The sequence below is a fragment of the Sarcophilus harrisii genome, chromosome 4 (assembly GCF_902635505.1).
Source record: "Sarcophilus harrisii chromosome 4, mSarHar1.11, whole genome shotgun sequence".
Classification (NCBI taxonomy): Eukaryota; Metazoa; Chordata; class Mammalia; order Dasyuromorphia; family Dasyuridae; genus Sarcophilus; species Sarcophilus harrisii.
The window spans coordinates 149785217-149798161 of NC_045429.1; the positions used below are offsets into that span (position 1 = coordinate 149785217).

General features: G+C 33.4%; 1 protein-coding gene across 3 annotated transcripts in view; it reads right to left on the reverse strand.

Annotated features, from left to right (window-relative positions):
* The window catches only part of PHACTR2 (phosphatase and actin regulator 2), a 247294-nt gene that overhangs the window by 13983 nt on the left and 220366 nt on the right, over positions 1–12945 (reverse strand). For all 3 annotated transcript variants that reach the window (XM_031937682.1, XM_031937681.1, XM_031937684.1), the window contains one exon: positions 2681–2757. In XM_031937682.1, coding sequence (XP_031793542.1) covers positions 2681–2757 — 77 coding nt within the window. The remainder of the gene's footprint in view (positions 1–2680; positions 2758–12945) is intronic.

A 12945-nucleotide genomic window follows, 5' to 3' on the forward strand; every position in this document is an offset into this window, starting at 1 on the left:
TCCCAAGTTTAGTTTTGTTTTTTAATTCCAGTTTTCGACACCTGAGAACTTAGGTTTAAGATAGAAGCATGAACAGGATAGTGAATAGAATGCTGGATTTGGAAGTCACGAGAGTAGAGACTGTTTGGCTTTTATATCTCCAGAGTTGGTACTTAATATTTATTGTATTGGTTTTAGTTGAAATGAAAGCATATCATTGAATGTATGTGTTACATGCATGTAAGGAACACTAAATATGGTAGTATAATATGAATACAATGATGGAATTTCACTTTTGACATATCCTGCCTTAAAATGGGGAAGAGGAAGGAAAGAAAGAGGAGTGGGAACAAGAACTGATACTAATTGGGCTCAAATTAGGGCTAATATATGTCCTACAGTGAAAAAAAAAGAAAACATTTTGGTTTTCAATGCAAATTTATTTATTTAAGGTGTTTCAAGTAGTTTAAGCTACTGAAACATTATAGATCTTGGTGCAAGGTCACCAGTATTATAAATGGGAAAATTGAGGTGAAGTTATTGAATTTTTTAAATGCACACATGCATAGTTAGGCCCAGGGTTCAAACCTAGTTTCTCAGAATTAGAATGTACTTGCACAGGAATCCGAACTATGACATCCCTGAAAAGTGATTATTCAGTTTCTACTAAAAGATATCTAATGAATGAAAATCATTTTCCTTCATGTTATTCAATTTTTTTTTGGGGGGGGGCTTTTCTGAGAGGCAACTAGGGTTAAAGGACTACCCAAAGTCACACAGATAGCAAGTGTTAAGTGTCTGAAGTTGGATTTGAACTCGGGTCCTCCTGATTCCAGGGCAGGGGCTCTAGCCATTGTGCCATCTAGCTGCCCCATATCTTATTCAATTTTTAGATAGGTCAAAGTATCAGATAATTTTCTCTCTCATTAAAACTGTCATAACTTACACGTATTGTTCTACCTATCTACAAACAGATGGATAAATTTTGATATTGTTTATATTAAAAACAATTGTATTCTCTGCTTTGCAAAAGAAATGTTCAATGGAAAATTTCTTGAAATAGCAAGATATTACTCATTTTAGATAATTTAATTCACAAATTGAATCTCCACGTACAAATTTTAAAGAATAAATCTAAATAAACCTGTGTACACACACACACACACACACACACACACACAAACACACAAACACACACACACACACACACTCTCTCTGAATATGCAACATGATGTAATGGATAGCAAGCTGGCCTTAAAGCCAGGAAGACTTAGGTTCAAGCCAAGGAATATGTTCCAATCATGGATCATAGACTGCAAATTTATGGAAAAAGGAGATAGCATGTTAGTGGATGTATCCATCATGATTTCAAAACTGACATTGTAAGTGTGCATGTATATGTGTAAGAAAGACAGACACAAGGTATGTGTATGATAGTAGCAAGTCACTTAACCTGTCAGTACAACAGGCAACTCTCTAAGATTGTAAATTGCAGTGAAAGTGCCAATTTGTATTGGTAGAGGGAATTTCTTTATCCCAGAGTTTCCTATTTCAGTGAAATTGTAAGTCCAGTGTCTATCTTCAGAGTGTATATATATGTATATGGATGTGTTTATAATGCTATAAATTTAAATCATATAGGATTGGATGCCAAAAAAGAAAGATTATAATACTTCTTTGAAGAGCCACTAAAATTGAAGTCTCATTCTGACTAAAGGTGCTTCCATAGTCCCCAAAGTTTTCATAGTATTTTTAAGTAAGATTTCTTTTCTGAGTAACATGTTGTGGTTCTCAAGATAACAAATGATTAGGTGATAATCAATAATAATAAGAGCAATTTTTGAGTGTACCTGTGTATGTGTGTGTGTGTATAGCCTTCTTGGGGGAGGAGGGAGGAGGAAATACAGTAAAAAGTGCACAGCAGATAAAAGAAAACCTATAAGGAAGCAAAGAAAAGCAGTACAGTTTTGAAAACAATGTGTAGTATTTGTATATAGGTTTTCTTGAAATGGAAATGTATTGCTTTATGTTGATTCCTCTCATGTTTTGCTATGTACATGGCAATGCTTTTTTTTTTCTTTCCTTATTTTGTATTTAAGTTTAAAATAAATTTAAAAACAAAAAATAGCAGTTCATATTTATGTGACACAAATGTTTTCAAAGTATCTTGCATATATTATCTTATTTGATTCTCCCAGACACTATAGGAGGTAAATGCTTTTGTTATTTCCACTAGAATGATGAAGAAATTGAGGCTCAGAAAAATTAATTGATCTATCTGGGATCATAAAACTGGGAAGTATCTAATATAGGATATGATAAGGGCTTTCTGACTTCATATCCAGTATAATATCCTATATACCTAGAGCCCAAGAAATGATACTAAAAGAAAGAAAGCTAAGATTAGTAGCTAAGAAAAAGGAATGAAAACATGTCATTTTAAACATAATTCATGTTTCCTCTAAAAGAAAACATCTTAGTGTCAACATCGATGAAGTGTAGTTATTTTAATGTACTTAAAAACAAGACACTTTAAAGCTTATCCAGGCATCTCTTCCAAACTGCCATATTAATTAGTATATAATGACTACAAGAGCAGTAATACTTCTGGGACCTAAAACTTGGAGTTTGGAAAAAGGCAAAAAGAATTTCAAAATTTTTAATAGCTGACTTGAAGCTAAAAAGTGTTTGATCAACCCACCTTGTAAACTGTCGACTCTCTTCATGGACTTCCATTTCTGTACTTTTAAATTCATTTAACTCTTTCCTTATTGCTGCCTAAAAAGAGAAAACAGATTTTAAAAAAATTTATTTAGGCTTCACATTGAATACATTGAATATACACAAATTTCCTGTAGATGGTAATTTTAGCAACAGATATGGGATTGAGAGAGATAAAGATAGATAATGAAATTGAAACCTCTGTGTGAATATGAAACAAAGGAAGTAAGATTGGATGTAGTTGGGAGAAAAACAGAAATAATAGGATAGGAAAAAACAAACAAACAAAATTAGTTATAATTTTTTTTATTAGATGAGAATTAGGACACTGTCACACTGAATTAAAATTGGCTTATAAGGACAGGATTCCAGTGTGTGCAACACAGCAAGGTATTTGTTGTTCAGCCATTTGAGGAAGAAAACAGGACTCAGGTTATTAGTTAATCAATAAACATTTATTAAGCACTTATTGTGTGCTAGGCATTATATTAAAGCCTAGAGATGCAAAAATGGCAAATGAGAGTCCCTGCTTTCAAGGAGTGCTCTTATTATTGCCTCACATAACATGAGGCCTTGATGGTGGAAACTTGGAGCACCCAGCTAATCCTGAACCCAAAGTCTGAGTCTGAATTGAGAAAATCCCTCTATTCTGCTGCCTATTTATCTTGTAAAGAAAATGGAAGGAGTAACTTAACTTTCACGCAGTCTGATCTTATTGGGTGACCATAGGCAACAAACCACAAACCTATAGCAAAGCTCAAGCTCTAATTTTCCTGGGGACTTATTGCACATAAAGGACATATAATAAAAGCCACTCTCCCAGTGCAGGGCCAAATCTTCCATTTCTTTAAAAATTTTTCAATTTGGGCTTCTGGTACCAGTGAGGAAGGAACCCCAGTCCCCCAAATCCTCCAAAAAACTTGAAAACTGACTCAAAACTGATGTAGCAGCAGGAAAACATCTTATCAGCACAGCAGGAAAGGCCTATCTCACTGGAGGTGGTAGAGGAACTAGGTCCTAAAAAGCAGTGGCCAGCTTCACAATAGGGGGCCTGAAGCAAAATTTTGAGTCAGGAGCAATCCACCAGTGAGACCCCATCCCCATTGCTGCCCAGAAATAAAACCATGCCTTTAGGCCCCTCCAGCAGAGGTCTTGTTTCCAAAGAAATTCAGCAGCAAGGTGTTTCACCCTGGGACAGACCAACGATAATATGCCTCCTCTGGGTCAGCCAGAAAAAAGGCCCTGTTTCCAAAGCAATCCAGCAGCAAAGCCCCACTAGGGCAGACTAGCAGAAAAGCCTTCCCTCCAGTGCAAACCAGCATTTAGGCTCTGAATCCAGTGAAAGCCAGCAGCAAGAGGCCAAGAACCAGAACAAGGAGCTTGGGACAATGTAGTAACTCTCACATAAAAATAACCAAGTCACAAAATAAGCAGAAAAAAGAGTAAAAAACAAAACCAAAAGACAAAAGAATTTATGTATAGACAGTTACTTTGGTGACAAGGAGGTTCAAGGCACAAATTTAGAAGAGGACAACAGTATTGAAAATGGCTATTTGCAGAGTCTCAAAGAAAAATGTAATTTGGTCTCAGACTCAAAAAGAATTCCTGGAGCTTTAAAAGGATTTTTAAAAGCAAATTAGAGAAATAGAAGAAAAATTGGGAAAATAAATGACACAAAAGCAAAAAAATCATAAAAAAGAAGTTAACAGCATGGAAGAAGATATATAAAAAAATCACCAAAGAAACTCTCTAAAAAATAGAATTGGCCAAATGGGAAAGGAAGTACAAAAGCCAAATTCCAAAGCTCACAGATCAAGAAGAAAGTACTAGAAGCAGCCAAAAAAGAAACAATTCAAATATCATGAAGTAATAATCAGGATTACCCAAGATCTGACAACTTTCACATTAAAGAAACAAGAAGCTTGGAATATGATATTCTGGAAGGCAAAGAAAGTAGGATTACAATGAAGAATCACCTACTCAGCAAAACTGAATATATTCCTTCAAAGAAAAACCTGGATATTTAACAAATAGAGGATTTTCAAGCATTCCTAATTAAAAGACCAGAATCAAATTAAAAATATGATCTCTAAATACAAGACTTGTGGCAAACATAAAAAGGTAAAAAAGAAACAAGAAAAAACAAGAGATCCAATAAGAAAATTCTATGTATGACAAGATAATATTTTAACTGTTAAGAACTTTATTAGTATAAGGATGATTAGAAATATATGTTGACAGAGGGTGTGGCTATAAGGTGAATCAAAATCAAATCATAAACCAAAAAACAAAATAAAGGAATAAGAAAGAAAACTGCACTGGAAGAAAGGATGGAGTAAATTATCTCACATAAAAAAGGCATGAAAAAACTATTATAATGGAGAGGAAGCTAGGGAATGGTAACAAGCAAAGATTAAATCTCACTCATCAGAATTGGCTCAAAGAGGGAATACATATTAGACAGGGACAGGTATAAAAGAGGTGGGAGAACTGATAGAAGGGAAGGCAGATTGGGGAAAGTAAACACTTGTGAGAAGAGATGGTGAGGGTAAGAAAGAGGAATAAACAAGGAGAAAATAGCATGAAGGGAAACAAAGTTATAACTATAAATGTGAATGGAATAAATGGACTCATAAAATAGAACAGAAAGCAAAATGAATTAAAAGCCATAATTCTATAATATGCTGTTTACAAGAAAAACATTTGAAGCACAGAGACATAAAGAGTAAAGATAAGTAGCTGGAACACAATCTATTATGCTTCTGCTGAAGCAAAGAAAGGAGAGATGGCAATCATGATCTCAGACAAAGCAAAAGCAAAAATAGATCTAATTAAAAGAGATAAAGAAGGAAACTATCTTGCTAAAATGTACCATAAACAATAAAAGTAACATCAATACTAAATGTACATGCACTAAATGGTACAATATCTAAATTTTTGAAGAAACTGAATGAATTAAAGGAGGAAATGGATAATAAAATTATACTAGTGAAGGACCTCAAATTTTCCCTCTCAGAACTAGATAAATCTAACCAAAAAATAAACATGAAGTAAGAGATGAAAAATATTCTGGAAAGGTGAGATGTGATAGATTTTTGGAGCAAAGTGAATGGAAACAGAAGGGAACATACCCTTTTCTCATCAATTCATGCTACCTACAAAAAAACTGACTATGTAGTAGGGCATAAAAACTTCACAACCAAATGCAAAAAAGCAGAAATAGTAAATGCATCATTTTCAGATTATAATACAATAAAAATTACATGCAATAATGAAAAATGGAAAGATAGATTAAAAACTGATCGGAATCAAATAACCTAATCCTAAAAAATAAGTCAAAGAACATACCATAGAAACAACTGATAATTTCATTTAAAAAATGACAATGAGACAACATACCAAAATGTATGGGATGCAGACAAAGCTCAGGGAAAAATTTACATTCTTTAATTGCTTATCAATAAAACAGAGAAAGAGCAGATCAATGAATTGAACATGGAACTAACAAAAAAAAAAAAAAACTAGAAAAAGAACAAATTACAAATCCCCTATTAAACACAAGATTTGAAATCCTGACAATCAAAGGATAGAGTAATAAAAATGAAAGTAAGAAAATCACTGGACTAATAAAACTAGAACCACTGGTTAATTAGAACTAATAGAGAAAAGAAGAAAATCAAATTACTAGTATCAAAAATAAAAGGGGTAAATTCACTACCCATTAGGAAAAAATTAAAACAATTATTGAAAGCTATTTTGGCCAATTACATGCCAATAAATTTTACAACCTAAATGAAATGGATGAATATCCACAAAAATATAAATTACCCAGATTAACAGAAAAAGAAATACAATACTTAAATAACCCTAATATTCTAAAGGTCAATACCACCCCAGGCTTATGACCTGAGTTAGCCTCAACTCCTTATTTTCACTCACCCCACTTTGTCAATCACTAAATCTTATCTCCAAAACATTTCTCACATCTATCCCATTCTTTTATACTCATAAAACCACCACCCCAGTCTAAGATCTTATCATCTCTTCCAAAGACTATAGTAACAGTCTTTTAATTGATCTCTCTCACTCATCTTTCCCCTATCCAATTTATCCTCCACATACCTGCCAAAATGGTGTTCTTAGTAGTAGGCTTAACATATTATTTAATATGCTACTCCCTTACTCAATAAACACAAATGGCACTGTACCCCCTCTCTCCATGCCTTTATAATGGAGAGTAGAACATGCTTACAATGCACTTCTTCCTTATCTCTACCTTTTAATACTCTCTAGCTTCTTACTAGATTTATCTCAAGCATCTATATAATGTCTTCCCTGGTCTTTCCAGCTCATAAAGCTCCTGTCCCAATCATCTGTTATCTGTTTTGTGTACATCTTTATATGTACAAAAGCTTCCTGGGGTCAGGAACTATTTTGCTTTGTCTCTTTATCATCATTTCTGTTACAGTGTTGGGCACATCATAGACACTTAATGATTGATTTTTTTAAAGGGTGTGTGTGTGTGTGTGTGTGTGTGCATGTGTGTGTATGAATGAATGAAATGAATAACCTTTACTAAAGGATCATAATCTAAGCTGAGACTTTTCTAAATCAAATAGTTTACCAAATGAAATAAAAGTTCCCACGCTAGTATAATCATTCTCTGACATGTAGTGAGATTAATAAACTATACCTTAGTCTAAAAAGTCAGAAATCCAGTAAGAATACCAGCAATGCTTATTGTCACAGAACTTGTTTTTACCTTAGAAAATCTAAATTAATACTTTTAATATTTGTCACAACAGCCTAAATTAAGTTAGGATTTACCATGCTCAGATCTTAGTAATCAGGCAAATTTGATCATTTTGCTTCCTTTATGGTATATCATAGATAAATTAATTTCTTATAAAGCAGATATTTGGAATAGAAATATTTTTGTAAACCTAATTTTCTACCAATAAATAGCATTTTGAATTATTGTTATTGTCAGCTGTCTCCCCAAATCAGCATTTTTTTTCTTATTATGCCTTGAGAAAAAAAAAATTAATTCATTTCCATGAATAATAGCTCTTTTATTCTTTAAAGAACCTCCGTACAAATATTTGCATTTCAATGTGGGTGTACTGTCAGTGGGAGAAGATTAATGTTGCAAATGACAGCATCCAATTTTAGTAGGGAATGGTTCTGGTCATGTTTTGAAATACAAAGCATAATACTGGGGGCAGAAGAAGCCCGGCTTACTGACATGTCTTGCAAAATATTCTTTGACAGAAGTTCACTTAAAAAAATTTAACATGACAAAGTATATCCTTAGAGTAGGAAACCTATATTTGGTTCAGTACAACATAGGCTAATAAGTCTTAAAAGTATGTTTAATATTGCATTATATGCTATCCTGGAGATGACAAATCTTAACTTCCACCAGCACTTAATGACAAATTAGGAAGAAATATTTCAGAGTAAAAATTCATTCTTTATAACTCCCTCCAAAGATGGTGTTTGTGCAAATGAACTTGTCCCTCATATCCACAACTTACATGCACAATTATTCTACATGGTTTACAATGAATCTCAACTGACCTGATGAAACAAAAAAGGCAGGTGCAATATGATGCAAGGAAAGACAGCAAACAGACATTAGTTGAACAGAGGTAGATAAAATATAATGACATACATTGAGTTAGCATTTACCCATGTTCCAGGCTCTGTAGACAGTCTTATTTGTTGTATAGTTAATGAATTCTTTATCTTAAATCTTTTCCTTGCAAACTTTTATATTCCTTGCATTCATAAGAGTATAGCTTTCTCCACATTTTCTCTAGTGCTAGCTGCTTCTTCTCTGCTACCTTCAAGCATATGAAGTTAGGAAGAAGAGTTTATGGCATTCCTTGCTTTCCACTAGTATTTTTTTCCATTCCATCTACCATTATCACTTGTTGCCGATTCTTGTTGCTAATTATCATTTGACAATCTCCAATTCACTCCCCTTCTTTTTTCAAGGAATTCAATAACTGGCTTACAAATTGTTCTGCTCAAATTTAGGATGTAAATATTCATATTAATATTCTGCCAATGACTAGACTTCCCAATGAATTAATTTCCTTTACTCCGATGACACTCTCTCCAGCTTTGCCACTCACGAGAAGATCATATCTTAGCTCTTACCATCACCTTAAATTGAACTATCTACATAACCTTGAACTCTAAAATTTCCCTCTCTCATAATTTGTCTTTGCATCTCTACCACTGTTTCAGCATGATTACATGTATTCTTCATACTCAATTCAACTTGAATCCTTCCACACCATCCTAGTCCCTTCTCTTAACTCATTCTTTTACTTGGAATCTTATCTCTGTGATTAATTAATTCTATCACAATCTATCCTTGATTCCGTTGTATTCTTGTCCTATCACAATTCATGCTGTATTAATGGTAAATTTTGGATCACCTCTTTGATCCAAATTCTCTGGTCCTCATTCAGAGTGGCTCAATACTACTCTAAGAAGTCAGTATCTGCCATCTAGATCCATTACAAATTCATGTTATTTAATTTCAATTGGACCCTCAATGTTTTTATTCTTCCTTGAATGACTCCCTAACACAATCCCCCTGTGGTGGCGGTTCAAATTAATCCTTAAGCTCTCACTACCAGTTATTTTTTTTCTCCAGTAGATAAGATTGCCTCTTATTTTGATAAGTAAATTTGGGCCACCTATTATGAGATCTCTTATATCGAGGAGCAGCAGAATTCAATGTCAGAAGTCCAAGATTCAAATAGTATCTCAGACTGCAATAGTTATGTGATGCTGACAAAGTCAATGACCCTTTGAGTCTGTTTCCTCATATATAAAACAGGAATGATAATAATATCCATTACATTTACATTGCACAATTATAGCAAGGATCCAGTGAGATAACAAAGGTAAATTTCAATTTACTATGGAAATGCTACTTATCATCATCTCCTGAATGTCATACCTCAAAACTCCTCCATATCTTCACTTGTCCTCTCTTCTCTTGGACCTAATATTGAGAAAGAAGTGACCTCTCCCTTGTCAAGGCTACCCAGATTTCACTCCATCACCTTCAATCATATGCTCATTTTCTTTTTTCTCAATCTGTTGATTCCTTCCTTCTCTGCATTTCCAAATCCATACTTTTCCAACTTCTTTCCTTCTACTCCTCTCCCCCTTTCTACTACAGCATATTGCAATCCATTCTATGGAGTCACAATGAATGTTGGTTATTGCTGATGTACATAATATTACTGAATGTACATAATACATTATCCATGGAGATATATAGATACCAAGATGAGGGAATTTTTTAAAAAATGAATTGTGGGGACTATATGAGGAAAATACAAAGATTTGAGCTTTCAATTTCAGATATCCCCCAGTCCAATGCAATGAAGTAGATATCTAATAGCTAAATATTCTCTCTCTCTCTTTTTTTTATTTATTTAATAGCCTTTTATTTACAGGTTATATGTATGGGTAACTTTACAGCATTAACAATTGCCAAACCTCTTGTTCATAGCTAAATATTCTCAATCTGCAACTAAAATCACAAATGATGATACAATGCCCAGCAAACTTCACAAGTAACGATATGATGTGACATGATTGGTTGTTTACCATACAAATTCTTAGATAAACAACCAAGTATCTGACATTGATGTTAAAATACTAGTGATTTTCCAGTGGCATCTCTAACAATAACTTAAAGTGACTTATGTGATTCCTAGCTTTGACTTACAAATAAACTTTTCATTAAAGATAGAAGATATAAGATCTTATTATTAAATTCCTAAACAAAGAGGATTTTATTTTTGACATTAAGAAATGAAATTAACAAGAAACATAACACCCATAAAATTTCACCATTTCCCTTCCCAACCTGGCCCCCTACTTTTCTAGAGAATTTTTTTTAATACTTCCAACTGTACATTAAAATATTGGCATGATTTTATTGTGGGTGGCAAGCTAAAAATAATAATGCAGTTAGTACTAAAGTTTCTGTTCAACTTAATCATGATTAGAAAATGATTTTCTCATAGAAGTTCTTAAAATAGAAAATGACAAAAAAGGAACACATTTAAGAAACTGAATTTTAATTTATTTTGTGAATAATAAATGTTTTTCAAGTGAAAAGAGAGAAGTTTGTTCAATGATTCTCTGATTATTAATATCAATTGAGACATAAATTAGGGAGATGTATGCTTGGCAAAACATTCATGGAGAATATAGTAAAGAATTCAAATAGAAGACTGATTTCCTACTGATCCTGAAGATAGTTCTCTTTATGGATGACATTATGTGGAATATATCAAGTACAATAACATTGATGAATCCCCTAAAGGAGATCTATAATCTCTCAAAGCAATTTTACCTAACTATCCACACACATACACACAAAACAAAAATCTAAGTGACTGAAGGCTGCCTGATAACCAACTATAATATGAAGTTAGTTAGACAAACTACAGAGTTACATTCTTTATAGATATACTTAGAAAGACACTGCATATTTATAGTGAACTGGGTCCAGAACTGACCAAGAAGAGAACAAATTGGATTTACTCTGAGAAACTATGTAGATGTTTAATGATTCCAAGCTTCTTTCTGAAATAACTGTCTTCATTGATTGCTATATGGCTAAACCATGGCAGAACACTATATTCTTGTTAATAATTAAAGTTGAAAATCATTCAAATGACAATGGAGAAGTACACAGCGAGTATTAGCAAGCTGCAACATAGGATCAAAGAGGTACTGTACATCGGAGAAATGGCATGAAGGATGTCACCAAATAAATGCATGTCTGGAAAAGACATCGAATCACATAATAAGAACAAGATTTCAACCAACCTGTTAGGTCAACATTTTTGGAAGTGTTTACTAAAGGATGTGGACAAGAGTTGAATGGGAGAACAGGTTTGTGTTTAATTAGACAAAGTACTCATATTGAACTTTTCAGTATCTTTTCTTAAGTATCTTTATGTTATTTTTGTACTAGAATTACTATAACTTACTTTCAATAAAATCATCTATTATACATTCTATGTGTCTATACTGGATGCATATGTCATTCATGTTAATTTGCAGCAATGGTCTCCAAAATGGGGATCAAGGCAAGTTCCCAAAGGGCATATGATCAGCCAGAAGGTGGGGGGATAGGTGGCATTCCCTCCTTCCATATGATAGTCAATTCTAGGTTTGTCTCCAGGACAATCACAGCTCTTTTTATTCTCCAATATTCCTTCCTTATCCCCAGAAAACTTCTAATTTCCTTACTTACAAGCTAAATATTAATCGTGAAGCCTCTTAACAACAAGAGGTATTCTTCGGTAGGGAAAGACTCTGCTCTCTGGGGCAGTGACTAGGGATGAGCCATGGCTACCTTCTTCCCTTTTTTAATTTGGGTGGGGCAGATTTAGTACCTTTATATTATCATTTACTCTAAATCCACCCATCTCCTGAACTTTCCCTATTTATTACTGCTAAAGACATCCTTCCAGTTATCAAGGTTCAAAACTTCAGTGTCATCTTCATTGCTAATCAGTTGCCAAATCTAATAATTTCTCCTATTTTAGTATCTCTTGTATCTGTTTCCTTACCTCTACTCACAGATCCATCAACCTAGTTTAGTTCTTTCTTACTCTAGCCTGGACAATTCTAAGAGCCTTCTAACTAGTCCTCATACTTGTAGTTTCTCCTCCAGACAAACAAACCATTCTCCACACAGCCATGACTTTCTTAAAAATACAAATCTGACCATACCACACTACTTTTTAGTAAACTCCAATGTCTTTCAATTGCCTCTTTGTTAATCTATGATTCCATCTTTATCTCACCCTTTTAAAATTTAATTTTGGGATAAGTTTTGTAATAAACATAATCATTAGTACTATATATACTTATATGTAATTTAAAAATAAATATACCCATAGTGAGGGCACATACTCCACCGTTTTCTGAAAAAAATGCATTATCAAAAAAAAATTTTGATGTTACTATTTTAAATAACCTCATTCCATAATGTATCAGTTTTATTAGGCCTCCAAATACTACAAAGCCTTATCAATGAAAGACAAAAATATTCAAACAGCATTGGTTTAACTATCTACCTTATGTAAACAAAGTACATAGACTCTTGATTCAGATCAAGCATTGACTCTTATATCTTTGCAATCACTATTTGTATCAAATAGAGTCTGAATTACCATTGTCTTGAGATTCATT